This window comes from Elgaria multicarinata, chromosome 14 (assembly GCF_023053635.1).
Source record: "Elgaria multicarinata webbii isolate HBS135686 ecotype San Diego chromosome 14, rElgMul1.1.pri, whole genome shotgun sequence".
In the NCBI taxonomy this organism is placed as follows: domain Eukaryota; kingdom Metazoa; phylum Chordata; class Lepidosauria; order Squamata; family Anguidae; genus Elgaria; species Elgaria multicarinata.
In genome coordinates this window covers 28,702,436-28,726,407 of record NC_086184.1, presented here as the reverse complement: position 1 = coordinate 28,726,407, position 23,972 = coordinate 28,702,436, and the positions used below count along the sequence as shown (strand labels likewise).

At 46.3% G+C, this 23,972-nt stretch overlaps 2 protein-coding genes across 3 annotated transcripts in view; one reads left to right on the top strand and one right to left on the bottom strand.

Annotated features, from left to right (window-relative positions):
• SLC12A3 (solute carrier family 12 member 3) overlaps window positions 1-7,278 on the bottom strand; it is a 57,440-nt gene extending 50,162 nt beyond the window's left edge. The window contains exons 1-2 of one of the 2 annotated variants that reach the window (XM_063141351.1): window positions 6,979-7,278; window positions 693-839 (exon numbers count right to left, since the gene is read on the bottom strand). In XM_063141351.1, coding sequence (XP_062997421.1) covers window positions 693-839; window positions 6,979-7,278 — 447 coding nt within the window. The remainder of the gene's footprint in view (window positions 1-692; window positions 840-6,978) is intronic. The other variant, XM_063141352.1, reaches the window with a different exon arrangement.
• POLR2C (RNA polymerase II subunit C) overlaps window positions 1-23,972 on the top strand; it is a 202,127-nt gene that overhangs the window by 39,508 nt on the left and 138,647 nt on the right. The gene's annotated exons all lie outside the window — the stretch shown is intronic.

The window sequence follows — 23,972 nt, the reverse complement described above, 5'->3', positions numbered from 1 at the left end:
AGTAAACACCTGGACAGCAGAGTAAGAAAGGCACACAGGTCACAGCTCTCCCCACTATGGCCAGTGGTGTTGTATTTCTATTTAAAGGCACAATCCTATGCATATTTAGATGGGAATGCTAGCTAGGGAATGCTGGGAATTGTAGGACTGATTTCTGTCTAAACAAGCATAGGATTGCACCCCGAAGTGTAACAATTATTTCTAAACTTGCATCTATACATATAAATCATCACGTGCAACGTTTCAGCAAATCTATCCTCTTTTGTCCTCTTTTTTGGCCGTTCAGAAGTGGCCACCCCAAAACACACAAGCCTACATTATCCTGTATGTCACTGTGCTCTGCTTCCTTTTACATGGCTTATAGGGCTTTTTTTTACATGAGCCTTTTAACCTTTACTGAGGCTTCCACTTCCGGATTCTCTGCGGGATTAAGATAGGCTCCTTTACACATGTTTTTTTCCGGGTTGGGTGGGTGTTTCTTTCTCTGCTTTGCTATATGTTTCACTACACAACCACTAGATGGCAATATGGTATTGCAGAATTACAGTCTCATTCTGCCGTTTCTAAACAATCGCACATTTTCCTCAATGTAAAAAAAGCTGGGGAAATGGTTGAAAAGAGGGAGGCCCTGGAGGATGACAGCACAGTGTAAAGGACTCACAAATTATCATTGGCTCATAAAGGCTACTTACCATCACGCCCTTCACCCATCCAAAGCGGACCGGTTCCCCTGGGGGCTTCTCTTCCCCCTCGGCAGCTTCTTCTTCAGCCCCTCCATCCGAAAAGCTGCTGCTTCTGTGGGCCTCATACCTCGGTGAGTGATGATGGCCGCTTTCTTGCTGGAAAACACACACAACAGAAACCGGATCAAAGACGGAGAGGTGGGGTGGGGTGGGGTGGGGGGAAAGCAGGACAAAGATGTTTGAGTTGCAGAGCACCCTGTCCCATCTAGAAGGGACAGTGCAGAAGTCATAAGAACTGGCTCACTTAGGACAGTGATTGCAGAGGAGCATTATGGGCAGTGTGGTGGCCATTAATAGGTCATGGCCATAGTCTGAAAAGGCTGGGATTTGACCTGGCTGCTTTGTACAGCAGGTCCAGAACAGGGCTGGCTCCTGGCTTGGGTGGGGTGGAGTGTCCTGGGCTAAGTGCCTGCTGGTGGGTCTCCTTCTCTATTAGTGGGTCCTGGCAGGGTTACTTGGTGGAAGTGGGCATCAGCATCCTAAATAGCACTGGGTAGGGTGACCATATGGAAAGGAGGACACGGCTCCAGTATCTTTAACAGTTGCATAGAAAAGGGAATTTCAGCAGGTGTCATTTGTATATATGGGGAACCTGGGGAAATTCCCTCTTCATCGCAACAGTTAAAGATGCAGGAGCCCTGCCCACATTCTCTCATCTTACACTATTGCCCCACTCGTGCTCTTCGCTCCTCTGATGCCATGTTTCTCACCTGCCCAAGGGTCTCTCCTTCCCTTGCTCGGCTTCGTCCATTTTCTTCTGCTGCCCCTTATGCCTGGAACGCTCTTCCAGAACATTTGAGAACTACAAGCTCAACCGCAGCTTTTAAAGCTCAGCTAAAAACTTTTCTTTTTCCTAAAGCTTTTAAAACTTGATTTTGTTCTGACTTTATACTGTTAGTTTTACCCTACCCAGTGCCTGTTTACCCTACCCTGTGCCTGTTTACCCTACCCTGTGCCTGTTTGCTTTCTCTTCCCCTCCTTATTGTTTTACTATGATTTTATTAGAATGTAAGCCTATGCGGCAGGGTCTTGCTATTTACTGTTTTACTCTGTACAGCACCATGTACATTGATGGTGCTATATAAATTAATAATAATAATAATAATAATAATAATAATAATAATAATAATAAGGCAGCGCTCTTGAGGGCATTTCATCAGGTGCTGCATGCATGTAAACGACCTCTGCTGCATTTCCCTTTTCTACACAACTCTTAAAGCTACAGGATCCCTGTCCTCCTTTTCATAGGGCCACCCTAGCACTGGGCATCTTGTCTAGCCACCATTTAAATTTCCCACGATGCTGCTGTCATAGCCACTGTCTGGAGCTGTGGTCTCTGAAGTGGCACTCCTATCTTGGTGGTCACCAGGTTCCTGGTCCCTCCTGGCCTTTATTTTATTTCATCAGATTTTTAAATTACATTTTCTAAAGCTGGGAAGCTGCAAAGCAAAGAGCTGACACACACACACCCCTCCCCAGCACGATATTTATTTGGGCTCAAAGGGAATGTTTGGTGTTTCGGCACTCAGGCCCCACTCTGCCTTGTGTGAGTGACTTTTCTTTAAGTATCACCAGTTTGCCTTTGAGGAGATGAGAGCTTTTGGCCGGCCACGCCCATCATGACAGCCATTTTGTGAGAGTGCTCATGACATTTTCAAAACTCCAAAATTTTCCCCACTGACTCAAAAAAGTTGGGGGCCCTGCAGCCTGGAGCATTGTGGAAAATTGTGTACTTAGAACACTAGACTCCCCCCCCTTTTATAGGGTGTCTTGGGCAGGCACCATCATAGAATAGTAGAGTTGGAAGGGGCCTACAAGGCCATCGAGTCCAACCCCCTGCTCAATGCAGGAATCCACCCTAAAGCATCCCTGACAGGTGGTTGTCCAGCTGCCTCTTGAAGGCCTCTAGTGTGGGAGAGCCCACCACCTCCCTAGGTAACTGGTTCCATTGTCATACTGCTCTAACAGTCAGTAATTTCTTCCTGGTTTCCAGCTGGAATTTGGCTTTCTGTAACTTGAGATCATCATTCTTTGTCCTGCACTCTGGAAAGATGGAGAAGAGATCCTGGCCCTCCTCTGTGTGACAACATTTCAAGTATCTGAAGAGTGCTATCATGTCTCCCCTCAGCCTTCTCTCCTCCAGGCTAAACATGCCCAGTTCTTTCAGTCTCTCTTCATAGGGCTTTGTTTCCAGACCCCTGATCATCCTCGTTGCCCTCCTCTGAACACGCTCCAGCTTGTCTGCATCATTCTTGAAGTGTGGTGCCCGGAACTGGACACAATTCTCAAGATGAGGCCTAACCAGTGCCGAATAGAGGGGAGCCAGTACCTTGCACAATTTGGAAGCTATACTTCTATTAATGCAGCCCAAAATAGCATTTGCCTTTTTTGCAGCCACATCACACCGTTGGCTCATATTCAGCTTGTGATCTACAACAATTCCAACGGGTCCTACTGGGCAGGGCCACCAAGGCATCCTGGTGTCTGAGACAGAGCAGCAAATGGCACCCACCCCCCAAGTCAAGAGAGGGCAGAACATTCCTCCAGCAGCTCACCTTATTCAAGAGGTATAGGACAGTTGCTACCTCGATGGCCATACTACTCTGAGAACACCTGATCTTGGAAGGTAGGCAGGGTCAGGCCTGGTTAGTACTTGGATGGGATTCCACCTGGGAACACAGGTTGAGCAGGTTTTTCCTTCTTGGGGACGGCCATAGCTCAGGGGTAGAGCAGCTGTTTTGGTCCCAGGTTTGATCTCCAGTACCTCCAGGTAGGACTACGAAGGAATCCTGCCTAAAACCTTGGAGCGCTGCTGCCAGTCAGTGTCAACAATACTGGGCTAAATGGACTAAGAGTCTGACTCCATATAAAGCAGCTTCCCGTGTTCCTAAAAAAGCCTCCAAAGTAATTGAAGCTGGCTCGTTAAGTATATAAAATCACTGTGTGCTGTTCCAAGCAAACCTGTCTTTAAATCTGAACTAACTAGGAGAAAAAACACTTGAACCTGGATGTGGGAGAGAAACGCAATGGAGTCAAATGAATTTGGATTTCTATGAATCTGACCTTTTGTATCTGGTCAAGAGGGCAGGGCTCCTGCAGCTCGAACTGTTGTGATGAAGAGGGGATTTCACCAGGTGCTGCATGCAAAAAAGGGGCACCTGCTGAAATGCCTTTCTCTATACAACTGTTAAAAGATAGATGAACCCTGTCTTCCTTTCCATAGGGTCACCCTCACTAATGTACGTCCCTAAAAATTGTATACATCTGTAAAAACAACAACACCCAATTCCGTCAATGAATGAATGATGGGACAAAAGAGGCCTGACGATCTGCAGGGGGGGATCTACACTATTGCTTTTAAAGCGCTTTAAAGCACTTTGAAAACGTTTTGAAACCTGTATATGCAGTGTGTCCTGGGCCCCAACAGTTGTCAAAACTGTTATGAAGCGCTTTAAAGCGCTTTAAAGCAGTAGTGTAAAACTACTACCCAAAACTACCCAAAAAACTCAGATGGAACAGCTTTGACAAAACCCATACTTGGGCATGTTTATATTATGAGCCAGACATCGTGGAGTTTGCAGCTGAGACTTTGTGTTTTCATTCTAGTGTGAGTGCACATGGCCCTGATGCTTCATGGAAACCATCATGCTCCAGAAGGGGAGCATGAAACCTCCCTCCGAAACACACTTTGCTTCCCAAAATACACACACACACACACACACACTGTAGATTTCTTCTTTTTCAAACCCCTCTGTGGGGGGGAAGATTTGGGGAACTACACCATTGGAGGACAAGGCTCCATCTTCCCCTCTGGGATGTGGTGGTCCCCATCCACACTGGGGCTGTGCAAGCTTACACTAGAGTAAAAGAAACAATGACAAGCCTCCGCTACACGCTATGCTCTATGCTCTTGGTGCAATGTGTTGTCCGGGCTCTCCCACATAGATTTTATTGGTTAACGGAACATATTTTGGGTTTCTTGTTCAAAGTACAAGTGGCTCCCATCTGTTCTCTTCTCTGGATAGTCATGTGTAAATTTTTTTTTCAAGGGCACAAGCAATGATTAAGCCTTTATATAGCATTGTTAACTACGGTGACCATATGAAAAGGAGGACGGGGCTCCTGTGTCTTTAACAGTTGTATTGAAAAGGGAATTTCTGCAGGTGTCATTTGTATATATGGAGAACCTGGTGAAATTTCCTTTTCATCACAACAGTGAAAGCTGCAGGTGCCCTGCCCTCTTTTAAACCTGGTCACAGTATAGCTGCAGTATAGCTCCTGGAGCTTTAAGTGTTGTGATGAAGAGAAAAAATTCACCAGGTGCGACATGCATGCAAATGACACCTGCTGAAATTTCCTTTTCTATGCAACTGTTAAAGATACAGGAGCCCTGTCCTCCTTTTCATATGGTCACCTTATGTTAACAGGCAATTTTGCCCCTGGCTTAGTGCCAGTTGCATGTAAAAATGGCATCTAGGCGTGGCATATAATGGGGACAGAGATAAGCATTCAAGCCCCTGCCCATTGAAAGCAATACAATGCAGATAAGAGAACCCCCGTCGTGCCTGATCCAGTGGCTTATAGGCAGGTGGAAGCTTTTGCCCTCCTATGCATTACGCCCCTTTTCTGGTTTGAGGTGAAAGCATTTTACAACCTTTCTGTGGTTTGTCTTTACAATGACCCTGCGAGGTAGGTCAGTCTAAGCTAAGGGGGTTGAATCTTAAGCCTGTGGGCCAAATCTGGCCCACTTGTGGTCCCAATTCTGCTCCGTGGGGTTCCCCAGGAGGTCCCCCCTGCTTCGCCCATCCTGGATCCCTGATGATTCAGTGCACCCCCAGCTTTTGCGTACTTGCTGAGTTGCCTCTCCTAAGGGTTTCGTTACCGGCAAGGAGAGATTTTAAGTTATAAATATGCTGGTATTTGGGGCCCCGCCCCTTTTTGCCCTCAGCACCGCCCACTGCAGGCCCCCGAGAGCTTCTTCCCAAATGGGATTCCGCCCTTGGGTTGAAAGAGGTTCAGCACCCCTGGGAGAAGTTTCAGGTTTGCTTCTCATGAATAGGGTGACCATATGAAAAGGAGGACAGGGCTCCTGTATCTTTCACAGTTGCATAGAAAAGGGAATTTAGCAGGTATCATTTGTATGCATGTCACACCTGGTGAAATTCCCTCTTCATCACAACTGTTAAAGCGGCAGGTGCCCTGCCCTCTTTTAAATCTGGTCACTCTAGTATAGCTCCTGCAGCTTTAACTGTTGTGATGAAGAGGGCATTTCACCAGGTGCGACATGCATACAAATGACACCTGTTGGAATTCCCTTTTCTATGCAACTGTTAGAGATACAGGAACCCTGTCCTCCTTTTCATATGGTCACCCTACTCATGAGGCATTTTCGACTGTGGGACAGGCGGCTCCAGTGCAAACTATGTGTGTGTGGTATCCGTTGTGAAGGGGGCACATGCTGATAAACCAGGGCTGCAGAACCTCAGGTTCAGGGGCCAAATTTGCCCCTCCAGAGGTTTCAGTCCAGAACTCCATAGTCCCCCATATAGATATATAAGAGGTGGCAACACTAATTCAGGACTAATGTGGTTGAATGCACAGGAATTCAAACCAAGAGCGAAGACTCAAAACCAGGGCTGGATGAAGACGTGCTGAGGCCTTAAGCCATGCCCAGATTCAAAGGGTAATAAAAAGAGAAAGGTACCACCCTGCATCAGGAGGTTCTTGCAGTCAAACAGTGTCAGATAGCCTTCTCTGAAGATGGGTTTAAAAAAGCACTAATAAAGTAAGTCGATTTGGACTTCTGTTAAACTGGCTCTAGTCTGCGCTTATTGCCTCCAATACTAAATGCGGTGTTCCCACGCTTTCTCTATATAAGGCAACTCTGCTGTAAGTCACACCGGACTTTCCAACGTATTTAAGCCAAAGCGATTTCAATTATTATGCATCTTAGTTATCTCCAACATATTTAGTGATAACTAAGCCACGGTGACTTGGCTTGTTCCTAAGTCCGGCACTGCTCAAAACCCTGGGCCTGGGTGGATGAATTTGTCAGTTTCACTTTCTCCCAGAGTCACATTTGTCCTGAATGTGAAGACATTTGCAAATGTGGGTAAATCCTGATTAAACTTGAGCTGAAACGAAACCTTTGCCCTCCCTACCGGGTCAAGCTCACACCTGTTTTAGCCATTGTTTGGAAGCCATGGCACCGGAGACCCTCCTGGCTTGCTGTTACCTTGAGGAATGAGTGAAGATCAGCTAGGGTGGGTCTTGCCTTCTTGGCTTCATTGCACAGCTTCGTGTTGGCGTAGTTTTCATAGGTCGGCACGACGTCGACAGTGTTGTAGCCAAAGGTCCGCATGTAGAACGTGGTGTTGTGGGTGAGGTGGCTGGCTTGCGCGGTGTCGTACCCTGCCGGGTCGGCCTGGCCATAGTGACTCCTGCCGTCGTCGGTGCCGATCAGGGTGCTGATGGTGAACCTGCCGTTGGAGTGCGCCGGATCCACGCTGCGTTCCATCACCTGCAATTCGGCCATGTCATCGCCTCCGCTGTTTATCTCAGCTCAAATCGCAGGTAAGGGCTAGGGGACAGATTTGGGGGCCAGCTGCGGGAAGCATGGGAACTTTATACCCCGTGAAACTGGGGTGGGTGGGGGGAATAGCTCCTAGCTTGAACCATCCAGAGCTGGTTGTCGAAAAGAATAGCCCGGAGGAATATCTGAATAGTAGCTCGGCAACTGCAGTTCTAGATCCAGGGTATGATAACCGGTTTTGTATTAAGTCCTTAGGACATATCAGCTGAAAGGGCCGCATTTCTGGGAGGCTGGAAGGGGGGGCAATGTCTCTGATGCATTCTGTTTGGGTACATTCCGTTTCCTTTTCATCTGGGTTAGGCAAGACAGAAATAGTCAGCGTGTCCTTGCTGCAAAGGAGATGAAATGTGGTCTACCTTAGAGGAGCCTTTCTAAAATACTATTCCACTAGACTAGCGCTTTCTAGATGTTGTCCCCTAACTAATAAAAGCTTCGTCCCACATCCCTGCTTCCCTCGGATTATCCCCGTAGCGCTAAGCTTTCGCGATTGTTGTTGTTTTTTGCTACCGGGCGACAGCGATCCTTTGCATACCAGGAAGTGAGTTTAAGGGGGGAAATGTAAAAAATCAACGGATTGACCCAATTCAATTCAAATTTGGTATGCTTAAAGCTCTCCCTAATATCTACTACTGTGCCAATTTTGGTGTCTTTATCGTTAAAGCTTACGTAGATCTAAGCATTTCTTTAAAATCCTGCTCCTGCACCCCAGCAGCGGCTCGGAAGATACGCTCAAAAAGTAGGGGCTAAATACAGCGAATCTTTTTGCTTTGTTGCACAATTAAGGCAGGATGCATGGGAGCACTTCACAATCAAAGCAGCTTATAAGGTGGAAAACTTCGGAGTCCTTTGCATGAAATTCGCAGTGACTGCACAGTATAACGCTGGTGTGATAAAGCTCTAAGCAAGGAGATAGACATGCACGTGTACATACACACACACAATCATAACTTTCCCAAATCCCCAAATCCCCCAGCCAGAGGGTGGGGAGGAAAAGGTGTAAACTGTGTTGTCAGAGGGGACTGAAATTTTTTGGAAGGGTTGTTTTATGCTGAATTTATTTAAGTGAGGGTTGGATGCTCATCGGTCAGGGATGGTATTGCTGCATCATGCACTTTGGAGCCTGTATTGAGTGACTTCGAAGGTCATTTCCAACTCTATGATTCTAGAATATATATAAAATCTTATTTTAGTTTTGTGAAATTTAAGGGGTGTGTGCAGCATTTCGTATCAAATTTATGGTTAGGATTTTACGTCAAGATTGCAATGACCCAGATTATTATTATTATTATTATTATTATTATTATTATTATTATTATTATTTTATATAGCGCCATCAATGTAAATGGTGCTGTACAGAGTAAAACAATAAAATAGCAAAACCCTGCCGCATAGGCTTACATTCTAATAAAATCATAATAAAACAATAAGGAGGGGAAGAGAATGCACCAAACAGGCACAGGGTAGAGTAAAACTAACAGTATAAAAGTCAGAACAAAATCAAGTTTTAAAAGCTTTAGGAAAAAGAAAAGTTTTTAGCTGAGCTTTAAAAGCTGCGATTGAACTTGTAGTTCTCAAATGTTCTGGAAGAGCGTTCCAGGCGTAAGGGGCAGCGGAAGAAAATGGACGAAGCTGAGCAAGGGAAGTGGAGACCCTTGGGCAGGTGAGAAACATGGCATCAGAGGAGCGAAGAGCATGAGCGGGGCAATAGTGTGAGATGAGAGAGGAGAGATAGGAAGGAGCTAGACTGTGAAAAGCTTTGTAGGTCAACAGGAGAAGTTTATATTGGATTCTGGAGTGAATTGGAAGCCAATGAAGAGATTTCAGAAGTGGAGTAACATGGTCAGAGCGGCGAGCCAAGAAGATGATCTTAGCAGCAGAGTGGTGAACAGAAACCAACGAACTGATGTGAGAAGAAGGAAGGCCAGTGAGAAGAAGGTTGCAGTAGTCCAACCGAAAAATAACCAATGCATGTATTATTTATTTATTTATTTATTTAAGGATTTTTATGCCGCCCTTCAGCCAAAAAAGGCTCTCATGGCGGCTTACAAAAGTATTTCTTGACAGTCCCTGCCCACAGGCTTACAATCTAAAAGACATGACACAAAAGGAAAGGGGATTGGGAGGGAGGAGGAGGAGGGGGGAAAGGAAAGCAAATTCAGGCACTACAATCTTAGTTGCAAAGTTCAGCAGTTACAGGTGACAGCAGGAGGGAGGGGTGCTCTCAGCTGGAGCTGGACCCAGGCACGGTGGAGAGGCGCCTGGCTGCTGCTTCCTCCCTCACTGGTGGCCTCTGCAGAGACACTTGGTGGCAGGAGGGAGGGGGCTCTCAGCTGGAGCTGGACCCAGGCACGGCGGAGAGGTGCCTGGCCGCCACTTCCTCCCTCACTGGTGGCCTCCGCAGAGACAGTTGGTGGCAGGAGGGAGGGGGCTCTGAGCCGGAGCTGGACCCAGGCACGGCGGAGAGGTGCCTGGCCGCCACTTCCTCCCTCACTGGTGGCCTCTGCAGAGACAGTTGGTAGCAGGAGGGAGGGGGCTCTGAGCTGGAGCTGGACCCAGGCACGGTGGAGAGGTGCCCGGCTGCTGCTTCCTCCCTCACTGGTGGCCTCTATTATTCCCTTTCTTGGATATTTAGCATGCAGTATCCTGACAGCACACCTCATATATGAAAACATTTCTCAAAATGATGCTGGGAAATCTTGGATGCGGCTCAATAAAAAATAAAATAGAATCCAAGGGCGCAATCCTATGCATGCGGATTGAAAAGAAAAAAGCCCTAGAATTCCCACCATTCGCTTGCCAGCCAAGTGTTATTTTTAAAGTTTATTTTGTGGGCCTCATGGCTGTGGTGCTGTGCGTGAACTTTTAATGCTTTAAAAGAGCCGAATTCATGGAGGAGAGCTTTGTTGACAGCCATTGACCTTGATGGCTAGATGAGATCAATCCAGGGTCAGTGACAATATCCCTCTGCACAACAGGTGCTGGGGAAAGTGGTTGGAAGAAGACAACTGCGTGTATGTCCTGCTTGTGGGCTTCTAATGGGCCTCTCGTTGGCCACTCTAGGAACAGAATGCTGGACTAGGGAGGCAAAGGCATCGCTAGGCCCAAAATCTGTTTCCCTGGGCCTGCAATTTCCACCCACTGGTTTTAGTCCTAGCCGTTGTGGCAATAGAAAACAACTCTATCCATATTCAAAGACAACTGTCATGCCTCCCCTTCGTCTTCTCTTCTCTTCTCCAGGATAAACATATTACCCAGCTCTTTCAACCGTTCTTCATAAGACTTCTTAAGAGGAGGGCCAGGATCTCTTCTCGATCATCCCAGAGAGCAGGGCCCTGTCTACACGCCGTACTGAAGGTGCCTGTAGTGTGGGATAGCCCATGGCCTCCCTAGGTTATTGGTTCCATTGTCGTTCTGCTCTAACAGTCAGGAAGTTTTTCCTGATGTCCAGCCGGAATCTGGCATCCTGTAACTTGAACCCATTCTGTGTCCTGGGCCCTGTCTACACGCCGTACTGAAGGCGCATGCATGCGCCCCCAGTACGACCCCAAAACGATGGTGTAGATGGCAGCCCAGAAGAGACGGAGGAGGCGGCGGCTGGGGAACCGGCCGCGTCCTTGCCACCGCCGCCACCTCCCCGCCAGCCTCCTGCTGCCGGGGTAAGAGTGACCCGGGTCGGAGAGCTCGGCTTCCGCTTCCGCCGAGCTCTCTGACCCGGGTCACTCTTACCCCGGCAGCAGGAGGCCGGCAGGGAGGTGGCGGCGGTGGCAAGGACGCGGCCGGTTCCCCAGCCGCCTCCTCCTCCGTCTCTTCTGGGCTGCCATCTACACCATCGTTTTGGGGTCGTACTGGGGGCGCATGCATGCGCCTTCAGTACGGCGTGTAGACAGGGCCCAGGACACAGAATGGGTTCAAGTTACAGGATGCCAGATTCCGGCTGGACATCAGGAAAAACTTCCTGACTGTTAGAGCAGAACGACAATGGAACCAATAACCTAGGGAGGCCGTGGGCTATCCCACACTACAGGCATTCAAGAGGCAGTGAGTTGGACAGCCCTCTGTCAGGTATGCTTTAAGGTGGGTTCCTGCACTGAGTGGGGGTTTGGACTTGATGGCCTTATAGGCCCCTTCCAACTCTACTATTCTGTGATTCTATGACTTGGGCTTCCAGATCTCCCATCCCGGTTGCCCTCCTCTGGGCATGCTCCAATTTGCCAATGTCCTTCTTAAAATTAATGCCCAAAAGTGGATGCAGGACTCCAAGTGTGGTCTGAGAAGTGCAGCTATTACTTCTCGTGATCTGGACACTGTGCTTCAGGTAATTCCCAGAATGAACAGATTGCTGCATGCAAAGTTTGCACTGATCAGCTGTCCCACACTGACATGGGCAAGACTAAATTTGGAACCATGATTAGAACAGTTTTAAAATTCAAAACAAGTTGTAATTTAATGCATCTAGTTTGATGTTGCAACTCAGATAAAACTTATAATCACAGACCTAATTAATTGCTAATTGATGAACCACAGCTGGAAAGGAAGTATCACACAGACTGAAAAGCTCAGAACAACAATTCATTGATTATTGGCTAAGGAGGGTGTAGAAACGCTTGAATATTGTAGCATTTATGAAATATATTCATTATTTATTAGTAATACTTATATACCATTTAATAAAATAAAATCTCTAAGCAGTTCACATATAAATATAAAAAATTATATTTAAATATATTAAAAACCATTTCTACTGTAGTGAGAATACAAATCACATTTAAATACACTATTAAAAGCAATTACAAATACAGTAACAATACAAGGAACAGTAAGATGGAATAGTATATGATTAATTATAATTAATTACAAGCCAGACAAAGCTTAGGCGAACAAGCGCATTTTCAGGAAGTGTTTGAAACATACCACATTTTCTGCCTCTCAAACTGTGTGGGAGAGAGTTTTCCAGAGGTTGGGTGCCACCACTGAGAAGGCCAGCCTTCGAGATATTACATGGCAGTGTTCTATCGCTCGTGGGACAATCAACAGGGCCTCCTCTGAAGATCGTAAAGGTCAGCTGGGTCAGCCACCATGTCTCAGCCTAACTACCTCAGAGGGTTGTTGTGAGAATACAAAAGGAGACACCCATAGACACTGGGATGAAAAAATGTGATAAATGAAATGAATTACTATTTTCAAATGACAACCTTTAACTTCTAAGAAAGAGGAGATGGATCAAAAAGGCACCAGATTGGGGAAAAGTAGAACCTGGAAGCCCAAATTCCCAGGTAGCCATGTAACTCATTTGGGTGACCTTGCTCCAGTTACAATCTCTCTACCTAACCTACCTCACAGGGCTGTTGTGAGGAGTAAGCAAGGAAGAACTGTGTATATCACCTTGAGCTCCTTTCGAGGAACGGTGAGACATACATTTAATAGATAAAATAATAACAAAAAGAGTCCATTTTCCAACCACTTTTAGAAATAGCCAAGTTGATGACATGAGACATGATAGCACTCTTCAAATACTTAAAAGGTTGTCACACAGAGGAGGGCCAGGATCTCTTCTCGATCCTCCCAGAGTGCAGGACACGGAATAACGGGCTCAAGTTAAAGGAAGCCAGATTCCAGCTGGACATCAGGAAAAACTTCCTGACCGTTACAGCAGTACGACAATGGAACCAGTGACCTAGGGAGGTTGTGGGCTCGCCCACACGAGAGGCATTCAAGAGGCAGCTGGACAACTACCTGTCAGGGATGCTTTAGGGTGGATTCCTGCATTGAGCAGGGGGTTGGACTTGATGGCCTTGTAGGCCCCTTCCAACTCTGCTATTCTATGATTCTATGATGTTGAAAATGCTTGTATTTCCAGAGCAGGACAGGTGGCATGTGATCCCGTGAGGAAACACATTTCTAGTTAGCAGAAGTTGCCACCCTAATGTGCAAAGCAGGTTTGCTGTAGCCCCTCGCACTGGGAGGCTCGAACTCTGAAATCTCACGTGACAATTTAAAGGCAGTGACAGATAATGATCTGGGAAAGCGATTCGGAATTCAGCACTGTTGCACATTTCAGCTGGTTAATGGGGAAATAGGCCTGGCTTTTCTGCAGGGCCTCTGTTGAATGTTCTTTTCTTCTTCTGTTTGTTTTAACTAGGCTTTATTTTTAGCCATTGTGTTGTGTGTGTGTTTATTATAGAGTTCTGCAGTGGCTGTGCTGGAAAAACGTTTGCTCCTCAAGGCCTGCACCACACCGGTCCTTTCTCCCCCTCCGCAGTTTTGAAATAAGTTGCGTTCCTCAACCAAACTCTCAACCACCCATCAACCAGCACAACTTGCCTGTGGAATAGGGTTGGCCAGATTGAGATCTGCTAGTAGATTTATTTATTTATTATTTATTTACAATGTTTATATACCGCTCCCCATTCAAAATTTCGGAGTGGTGTACAAGATAAAATAAAAACAGAATAAAACACCTTAAAATAGATTTTTTTAAGAAGCAAAATGAAAAGTGAACCGTGTGGCTGGTCATTGCAGAAAGGCTTCCTGGAACAACGACGTTTTCAGGAGGCGACGAAAGGAATACAAAGTTGGCGCCTGCCTGACCTCCAGAGGAAGGGAATTCCATAGGAGGGGGGCCACCACACTGAAGGCCCTTCCCTTGGTGGACTCCAATCGGAGGATGGGCCTATGTGGAACCACCACGAGCAGGCCCTCGGATGACCTCAGTGACTGGGCAGGTTGGTAGGGGAGAAGGTTCTCTCTCACGTATCCTGGTCCCAAGTTCTTTAGGGCTTTGTACACTAGTACCAAAACCTTAAACCTGGCCCGGTAGTGAATAGGCAGCCAGTGCAGTTCCTTCAGCAGAGGAGTTATATGCTGGAAAGGGGCAGCTCCAGACAACAGCCGAGCTGCAGCATTCTGCACTAGCTCCAGCCTCCGGAGCAGCTTCAAGGGCAGCCCCCCATAGAGCGCGTTGCAGTAATCCAACCTTGAGGTTACCAATGCCTGTACCACCGTGGCCAAGCTGTCCCTGTCCAGGAGAGGCCATAGCTGGCGAAACAGCTGAAGCTGGTAAAAGGCACTCTGAGCTGCAGCGGCCACTTGAGCCTCCAGCGACAGAGACGGATCTAAGAGTACCCCCAAACTACGAATCTAATTCTTCAGAGGGAGTGCAACCCCATCCAGAACAAGCAACGAGCCTGTCTCCCGGCTTCGGGAACCACTCACCCACAGGGCTTCCGTCTTGCCAGGATTCAGTCTCAGTTTATTGGCCCTCATCCAGCCTATTACTGAGTCTAGGCACTGGTCCAGGACCTGCACAGCCTCACCTGATTCAGTTGTCACAGGGAGATAGAGCTGCGTGTCGTCAGCGTATCGATGGCATTTAGCTCCAAATCCCCTAATGATCTCTGGTTGGTTTGCCATAGATCAGCCAGGGTTGGCTACTCCCAATTGTTTAACAATAACAGCCAACGAAACAGGATCCCCTGCCTCGAATTAGAACGAAGAATGCCTGGAAGGTGACTCGGAGAGCATTTGTGACTAACAGAACTGTGAACTCAGTTCTGGTGCTGAAAACACATTCTTGGGGTGGACAGGTGCCCTATTGACAGTCCTCTATTTTGGAGAGCTGACGGAGGGCAGGCGCTATTTGATGATGTCCTCTGTTTGAAGGGCTGTCCAGTCCAAGTCTGATTTAACGTCAAAGAACTGTAAGGAGGGAGAACAGCCTGAGTTGCTCATGCAATAATCCAGTTGCCAGTGAATTTTAGTAACAGACATTATTTCAGGAATTTCTGCTGAGGTTTTTATAGCCTCTTGAAGAAGGACTTAAAATGAGGCTGAAATGTTTTGGGCCTTTTAACAAATAAAGTATTTGTTCCAGCATCTTGAGATGTTTCTCTTCCATTCAGGTTGGTCAGTTCAACTTTGGTCCTGGGCTTACAGAGTCTGGAACAACCCAGTTAGAGCAACAGTACTGAGAAACCCCAAATCATACTGGCTTATATTTCTTAGGGTGGAGGGTGGACTGCACCCCACAGACTCTTCCTTCCAAACAAAACTTACAATCTGTATTCAAACCAAGCCTTTCCACTGACCTCTCTCAGGCTGTGGCCTCTCTCTCCTCAGGCTAGAAGCAGGGGGTGTTGCATTTTCATATTGTTACCGGGGTCGGGGGTGGGTGGGGAATCCCAATCTTGATGCATTTTGAGTAAAAGCTCTTCTTCAGGAAAATGATTATGACAACCAAACCTAATTCTCTAGAGCAGGAGACATTTTTCTCCCTCTCTCAAAATACTAGAACCCAAAGGGGTCATCCCACGAAGCTGATTGGTGGGAGATTCAGGACAAATAAAAGGAAGGACTTCTTCACACAGTGCATAGTTAAATTATGGAACTCCACTACCACAGGATGTAGTGATGGCCACCAATTTGGATGGCTTTAAAAGGGGGTTGGATGAATTCCTGGCGGAGATGGCTATCAATGGCTACTAGCCCTGATGGCTATGTGCTACCTCCAGTATCAGAGGCAGTAAGCCTGTGTGCACCAATTGCTGGGGAGCATGGGTGGGAGGGTGCTGTTGCACCATGTCCTTCCTTGTTGGTCCCTGGCCAATGGCTGGTTGGCCACTGTGTGAACAGAGTGCTGGACTAGATGGACCCTTGGACTGATCCAGCAGGGCTCTTATGTTCTTAGGGGTGGAGAAGCTGTCTCCCCTCCCCCCACATTCCCTGTGGAGTAATGTAAGGGCCTGCAAGCTTTTGGTGGCCAAGGCCAGAGCCAAAGTGGATGTGGCCACCTCTTTTCTCTCTCTGGCACCCCTTTTCTCTCTCTCTCTTCCTCCCTGTCTACCAGGATGCTGAGAGAGGGACCAATCTTCCTTGCCAGTGGTCTGAAGTGATTGCTTGCAGAGGGCTTTTGAATTAGGCCCACGGAAGTGGGTTATTCACCCCTGGTTTTGACATATGGATCCTATTGATCCCAGTCTGCATCCAAGGCCCTGGGCATAGATGCTTCACATCACTTGATCTTTATAACTCAGGGACAGGCATCCTGAAAGGAGTGGGGGCTGGACGATGCCCCATCCCAGCCCTCCACGAGCCAAATAATGTCAGGGGGCCATGGCCCATGGAAGGAGCCTAAGACTCTATGGGCCATATTTGACCCACAGGTCAAAGGTTGCCCTCCCGTTTTACCTAAAAATGTCAGGGACTAAACCTGGGATCTTCAGCATGCAACACATGTGCTCTACCTCTGATCCAATCTGGAGGTAGCCTTCTGGGTTCAACACCCCTCTATCCGTCCCTCTGTGGCATTATGCCTCCCGGCTGAAATGTGTTCATGGCAGAACAGAAGAAGGGGGAAGGAATGAGTGAGTGATGGGAGCAGTGATCTTTCTTTCTTTCTTTCTTTCTTTCTTTCTTTCTTTCTTTCTTTCTTTCTTTCTTTCTTTCTTTCTTTCTTTCTTTCTTTCCCAGGGGTTCTCCAAGACCTAGAGCAAGCCCAGGCACGATCTACACTTCCGTTTTATAACGGTATTGAAGTGCAACGACAAATGTTGGGGCCAGGACACATGCCATCTACCGTTTTCAAAATGTTATATTCTGCTTGGTGTAGATCTGTCCCCAGTCCTCCTGTAAACCAGTTCATGGTTTTTTCACACACATGGAAACAATCTATACATACACACAGCGAGAGAGAGACAGAGACAGAGAGACAGTAGGAGCAGTTTTATTCTCAGAAGACACATCTTGGCCACATCAAGAGCAGAGCCAATGGCAGAAGGCAGGACATGACGACAGCGTGAATCTGCCACTTCTCCGGGGCTGGTTGTGCAGGGAAGACAAGGGGTATGATGCAACCCTGGTGTAGTGAAATAGCCGGATAGTAAGATGCGCTTTTTGTCGGCCTGATTCACAACACCAGCTGCTGCAACGATACCATGACTTCATGGGCTGCTGCTGGGCTCCTGGTCCACTTGGGAGAAGCGCTTCTGGGTGCCTCGATTCAAGAGCATTTAAACAAAAAAGGACAGCCGCACCCTGCATGTTTCCCAGTTCAAAGCTGCCTCCTTTGAGGCCATTTTATTCGACAGTCCCCACGCCCATCGCCGGATCTCATGCAATTAACAGGTCAAAACCCAAAGAAGTGAATTGTGCATCTAACTCAAGTTACAAAAGCAGTGGCTGATGAGACACGATTATACCTGGAGCTGTCAACCAATAAAACTCTTCTTAGGGGGGATCTACACTATTGCTTTTAAAGCGCTTTAAAGCACTTTGAAAACATTTTGAAACCTGTATATGCAGTGTGTCCTGGGCCCCAACAGTTGTCAAAACTGTTATGAAGCGCTTTAAAGCGCTTTAAAGCAGTAGTGTAGATCCCCCCCCCCCCCCGCCAGTTGCAGCGATCACCTGCCTTTTCACCAGTTATTAATTAAATGTAAAACTAAAAACAAATGATTGCCAAAACTTCAGTAGAGGGGCCATTTCGGTATCCTGAAGGAAGCAATCTTTGGTATATGTATTTTTTCATTCTTAGTTAATGCATCAGAACCCAGATTGCTGTGAATCAGTATGCTCTGAACTCATTAACACACACGCCCGTTGCTAGGGATGGCTGGCCCCATCAACACACAGCCTAATCCTGTGTGCGTTTATTCAGTTGTAAGACCCATAGAGATGAATGGGGTTTATTTTCAAGAAAGAGTATGCTCCACTCAAAATTAAGTGATTTTTAATTATTTTTGTGAACCGCCCAGAGAGCTTTGGCTATTGGACGGTATAAAAATGTAATAAATAAATAAATAAATAAATAGTGCTTTTACGTCTTATGGGTTCCAATGGGAGAGATTTATCCATGCATTTAACATTCTCATTGAAATCAACCAGACTTAAAAGTGCTTCACTTGGGAGTGGATTGTGCCTGACGTGTGCACAGAATTGTCGCTTAGAGTTTGGGAGATTATATTTAGAGCAAATAAAATAACCCTATATATAATTTGGTGACTAAAAGGTGGCATAGGCCACGTACTTCTTCTTAAGGGGTATCACCCTCCAGTTTCCAGCACAGGCAAGCTGGAATTGTCCTAGAGTGGCAGCACCAAAAATCATGGGATGCGTCGCAAAAGAAGACACCAATTTACACAACGTTTGCATATGCTAATTTATAGGCATCAATGCCAAAACAGAAATAATAACTATAATTGAAATAGAAATGCAAATGCATCTCACCCTAGCAGGGAAGACAATGGCGGGTGACCTTACTGGGTGCTGAGTCTCAATGGGCAGCTTCAAGGCTCCTGCTGCTCCTTCCTTCTTACGGTTCTTCAAATTCAAGTCAGGCTTTGACTGGGCAGGGCAACCAACAGCAGGAGTGGGCGGGACATCCATCTCCAGGCGTTTTGGATTTCGACTCACAGCATTCCTGCCCATTGGCTATGCTGGTAGGGGCTCCTAGGAAGGAACCCAGGAAGCTGCTTTATACGGAGGGCATGTCTAGATCGGGTGATATCCCAGGGATTGTCCCGGGATCGTCCTTGTACGTCCACATGACGCACAGGATCCTGGGAGCAGGCAGGGAAGATCCCTGCATTTCCCTGGGATATTGCCCTACACTTTTGTCCCGTTTCCCCCAGCGGTCCCAGGATGATCCAAAGACCACGGGACATGTGGGCGGCTGTCCCGGTTTGTCCCGGCTCCTTGCAAGTAAACGTGAGGAGCCAGGAACCGGGCACGGAGGAGCTCTGTGCCCATCAGGAGTGGGGAGCAGGATTATTTATTTTTAAAAAACCTTACCTTTTGCGATCGAGCGCTTGTGCGCTCATTTTTGATTAAAAAAAATGGTGGGCACGTCTTCTTCCTCCCAGGACGTCGTGCGCAACATGTAGACTGAGGGGGAGGATCTCGCGATCACCATATTGCGAGATCCTCCCCCCTCCGCCGGTAGGTCTAGACATGCCCTGAGTCAAACCAAAAGCCCATCTATTCCAGCATTGTCAACACTGACTGGCAGCAACAACTCCCCAGGGTTTCAGGCGGGATTCTTTTCCTCGCCCGACCTGGAGCTGCTGGAGATTGAACCCGGGACCTTCTACATGCAAAGCAGGTAGCTCTATCACACTGAGCTATGGGCCCTATGCCCACCCCCTCTGGAGATCTACCCATCTGGAGATCTACCTTCTGCCTACCCTTAACATAGAGGGCGCCTTCAAATAGAGGACTGTCTTCTCTAAGGTATCAAAATTGGCCACCCGAAATTGGTTATGAAGGCTACTGAAGGGTAACAATTACGCCAAATTCCTGAAACGGTGAGGAAATATATGTATCGACAGTCACAGGCACACACCATCTGAGAACCAGGTGTGTGTGAACGCTCAAGATTTTACTTTGGGAAATTAAGAGCTCCAGCTATTGGGCGGTATAGAAATGTAATTAATAATAAATAAATAAATAAATAAATAAATAAATAAATAAATAAACAATGGTAATTGTTGGAAGTGGAAGAGGCAGGGGCCTCCAGAATGGTGGAACAGCCACTGCAAAGACTTCTGTGTGCACCTTTGCTGTCCCCACACATTGCTAGCTGTGGCACAGATGTTATGGCCAGCACTCAAAACAGCGGGGCAGGGAGCCACGCAGATAGAGTGGGTCCTGATGTGTATCAAGGCCATCGGAAGGAAGGGATTCCTTCCAGGGATATTCCAGGCCCCTTCTATGAATTTTTAAAACTTACCAAGAAATAAGGGAAAACACGCAAGCAGCAATTGATCCAATCGCTTAGCGGGAAGCAAAGGTGGCCCCCGCCTTCCTGTTTTTCCGGCCAATGAAAGCAAATGCTTTGGCACTTCGAAAAAGCAATTACAATGAAAGGCAATCCTGTGTCATCTCCCTGGGCTCCAGTTCATATCTCTCCAATTCATCACACCCACACCCAGCTTGCTTCTTGCCAGCTTTGTTTGGGGGTAGACTTAGGAGAGACATTTTTTTAAAGCCAGCCTTCTCCAGTCTGCTGCCTTCCAAATGTGCTGGGCTACAGCTTCATCACCTGGGGATGGGAGTAGTAGCCCATTACATTTGGAAGGGTACATCTGGAGGACCGGTGAAGGTCGCTTTAAGCTACAGAATTTGATGGTCACCAGTTAAACTTGTTTTTTTTTAAAAAGTGGTTTTTTTAGACACAAGCTACCCATGTCAAACTCCATGATCAGAAGCAGTGTACCACAGACTTCTGTTGGTACTGGGCAAACAATGAGGTATGGCTATTACATCATGTCATGCTGCACTTTCCATGACATCTGGCTGGTCGCTGTCAATGAAAGATTGCTGAAGAGCAGGGCTCTTCGAATGCTTTTAAGTCTCCTCCTCCGATCCCCACGTTCCTGCCCTCCCAGTTCCTGCCCAATTAAGACCCCCACCCTCCCTGCCAACTGGAAAACGTGCTCAATGACTTCTTTCCATTGTCAATTGTAATGGGTCAGATGACAGAAAACGGCTCTAGGCCATAGCAGAGACGCCGTGGCTGAAATAAATCTATGCCAAAACTTTTAGAACAGTATTTGAAATATTAAGGCCAGTTTCTCAGAACCACAGAGAAAACAACTTTTAAAAAACGATGAGGAGGGGGGAAGAAAGACTGGGATCGATGCTTTTCATACAGTTTTGGAATTTAAAAGTCCCACAAATGGAAGAGAAACGCCTCAAGTCGCTGGGAGAAAGATTTGATTTGTCGGCAGGGAATTTTAGTAGGAGACATTATTTCAGGAATGTTTGCAGATGTTTTTATAAGCCTTTGAAGAAGGCCTTACAATAAAAACACGCAGAAACGCGTTGGCCTTTTTCTTTTTTTCTTTTTAATAAATAAAATCTTTGTTCCAGCGTTTTGAGACACTTCTTCCATTCATGGGTCTGTTTTAGACGTTATTCCACTTGTTTACACACGGGAATCACTTTGACGGATTGTAGCTATAATGCTGCCGGCTAGTTTTGACTGAAATCATGTTGTTTGTGGTTCGTCCCTGTCTTGACTGGCACTCTGCCCATGCTTAAAAATGCCATTTAATTATTTCTAACAGGAGTGCAGGGCCTCTTTCAGTCAGAAATCCAAATTCCATTCTGGAGAAGCTTTTGGGGTGGGTCTGTGTTCCTATGGTGGGGCCAAAGGGACAGGGTCAAAATAACAACAACAACAACAACAACAAACAAACAACAAACACCCGTACCATTCATAGAATCATAGAACAGCAGAGTTGGAAGGGGCCTACAAGGCCATCGAGTCCATCCCCCCGCTCAATGCAGGAATCCACCCTAAAGCATCCCAGACAGGTGGTTGTCCAGCTGCCTCTTGAAGGCCTCTAGTGTGGGAGAGCCCACAACCTCCCTAGGTCATTGGCTCCATTGTCATACTGCTCTAACAGTCAGGAAGCTTTTCCTGATGTCCTGGGAGAGGCGTTTCAATCTTTTGGAATGGGGAAAAAACTGGGGGGAAGAGGTGGGGCGTGGGGAAGGGAGCGGGGCCATGTGGGGAATTCTGGTTAGGATCTCGGCTCTGAGGTTTTGCACCCTTGATTCATAGACAGGAGTTGGCTTCTCCACCCAAAAGCACTCATGTGGGGTTATGGTTATCTAAAACATGGGAGAAGGTCAAAATAGTAACGTGAACACCCTTCACGTTATACAAAACAGTGCAGATACTGAGCTACTGGATGGAGCTGCCCAACTCTGAAATATTTTACAATAAAAAATGACATTTTAGTGCATAGAGCAGGTGCAGAGAAGGGAATGCAGAATGATAAAAGGGACCGAAGCAACTCTGGAAGGAGGAAAGCTTGCACTGTTTGGGTTTTTTTAGCTTATAAAAAAAAAGTGATAAGAGATGCATAAAATTCTTCATGGTGGACAAGATGTTTTCCTCCCTCTGTCATAATACTAGACCCCCAAGGGCAATGCCATGAAACTGAATGGTGAGAAATTTAGGACACTACCACAAGTTGTATTGATGGACACCAACTTGGGTGGCTTTAAAGCGGGACAATGGAGGACAATGGCTACTAGTTATGTAGGCTGTGTATTACCTCCAGTATCAGAGGCAGTGTGGCCCCGTATGTCAGCTGCTGGGGAACACGTGTGTGTGTGTGTGTGTGTGTGTGTGTGTGTGAGAGAGAGAGAGAGAGAGAGAGAGAGAGAGAGAGAGAGAGAGAGAGAGAGAGTTGCTATTGCGCCCATGTCCTGGTTTTGGCCTTCCTATAGGCATCTGGTGGCCACTGTGTCAACAGCGTATTGGACTAGAAAGTCTTTAGCATGGCTCTTCAATGTTTAATCTCTGTTTATGTTTTTATACTGCTCTTTTCAAACATTTGTTGCTTTTAGTATGCGGTCTCTATGCTTCTGGATTATTGTTATTGTTGTTGTTGTTGTTATTATTAATAATAATAATAATCTCTTTCTTGCTCATGGCAGTTTTTCTAGACAGACATGCCGGGCTTTGCCAAGTCATGATGTCTTTTATGGATTCAGGAATTTCCTGACAATTTAGCATGCTTTAATAATGACTGCTTTCTGGATGTTGGTGTGGGTGTATTTTGGTAGGCCCAGTTTCTGTTGTTGTTGTTGTTGTTGTTGTTGTTGTTGTTATTATTATTATTATTATTATTATTATTATTATTAATTTCATTCCAATGTTTTTAAGCCACCCTTGGAACTTGCTTGAACGATAGGGTCAACATTTATCTAAATAAAATAAAAACAAAACAAAAAGTGGATTCTAAGACTTATCTCTCAGGAACCCTGACCAGAGTTGTATTTATGCTGGGATTTCACAAAAGCAGAATGTGGTACCAGACAAAGAATTCAGCTTTCTGATAGTCGCTGCTCCCTTTCCCCAGCTTTTAAAAGCAAATTTCTAGCCCTTCTGGTAGTGGAGAGATGTTGGGAGTGTTAAAACATCAGAAACCAGAGGGATGACTGAGCAGGATTTCCAGACTGAGTAGCTTGTCACCCCATCCCATGACCAGAAATATCATAACTGAACAAAATAAATCCTACAGACCTACTCAATTTGCATACTTTAAAAAAGTAGTTTCATTGTTGTGCATCTACATAATATTCCATAATTAAGAGAAGCAAGGAAATAGAGATGCCCAAATTGGCAAACATAAAAGTCACAGACAATAACATTACAAAATGAAGAGAAATGACTTAGCTGCTCAAATAATAGGTAAATTCGGCTTCCCCAAATTAAAGATCTATCCAGGAATGAAAATCCATTTATATGTTCAAATGCATTCAGCTGTCTCCATACCAGAGGGCTGGAGAATGGCCAAGGTAACACCAATTTTTAAAAGGGATCCAGGAAATTACAGACTGTTCTGGGTAAATTGGTGGAAATCATTATTAAAGATAAAATTAGTAAGCATATAAAAGGACAAAAACCCTGCTAAAAAAGAATAAATATGGATTCGGCAAAGGCAAGTCCTAACCTTTTACAGTGCTTTGAGAGTGTAAATGAACATCTGGACAGAGGTGAACTCTTGGGCATTATTTACTTGGGTTTCCAAAAGGCTTTTTGATAAAGTCCCTCATCAAAGACTGCTGAGCAAACTTAGCAGATATAGAATAAGAGGAGAGGTCCTCTTATGGATCAGTAACTGGTT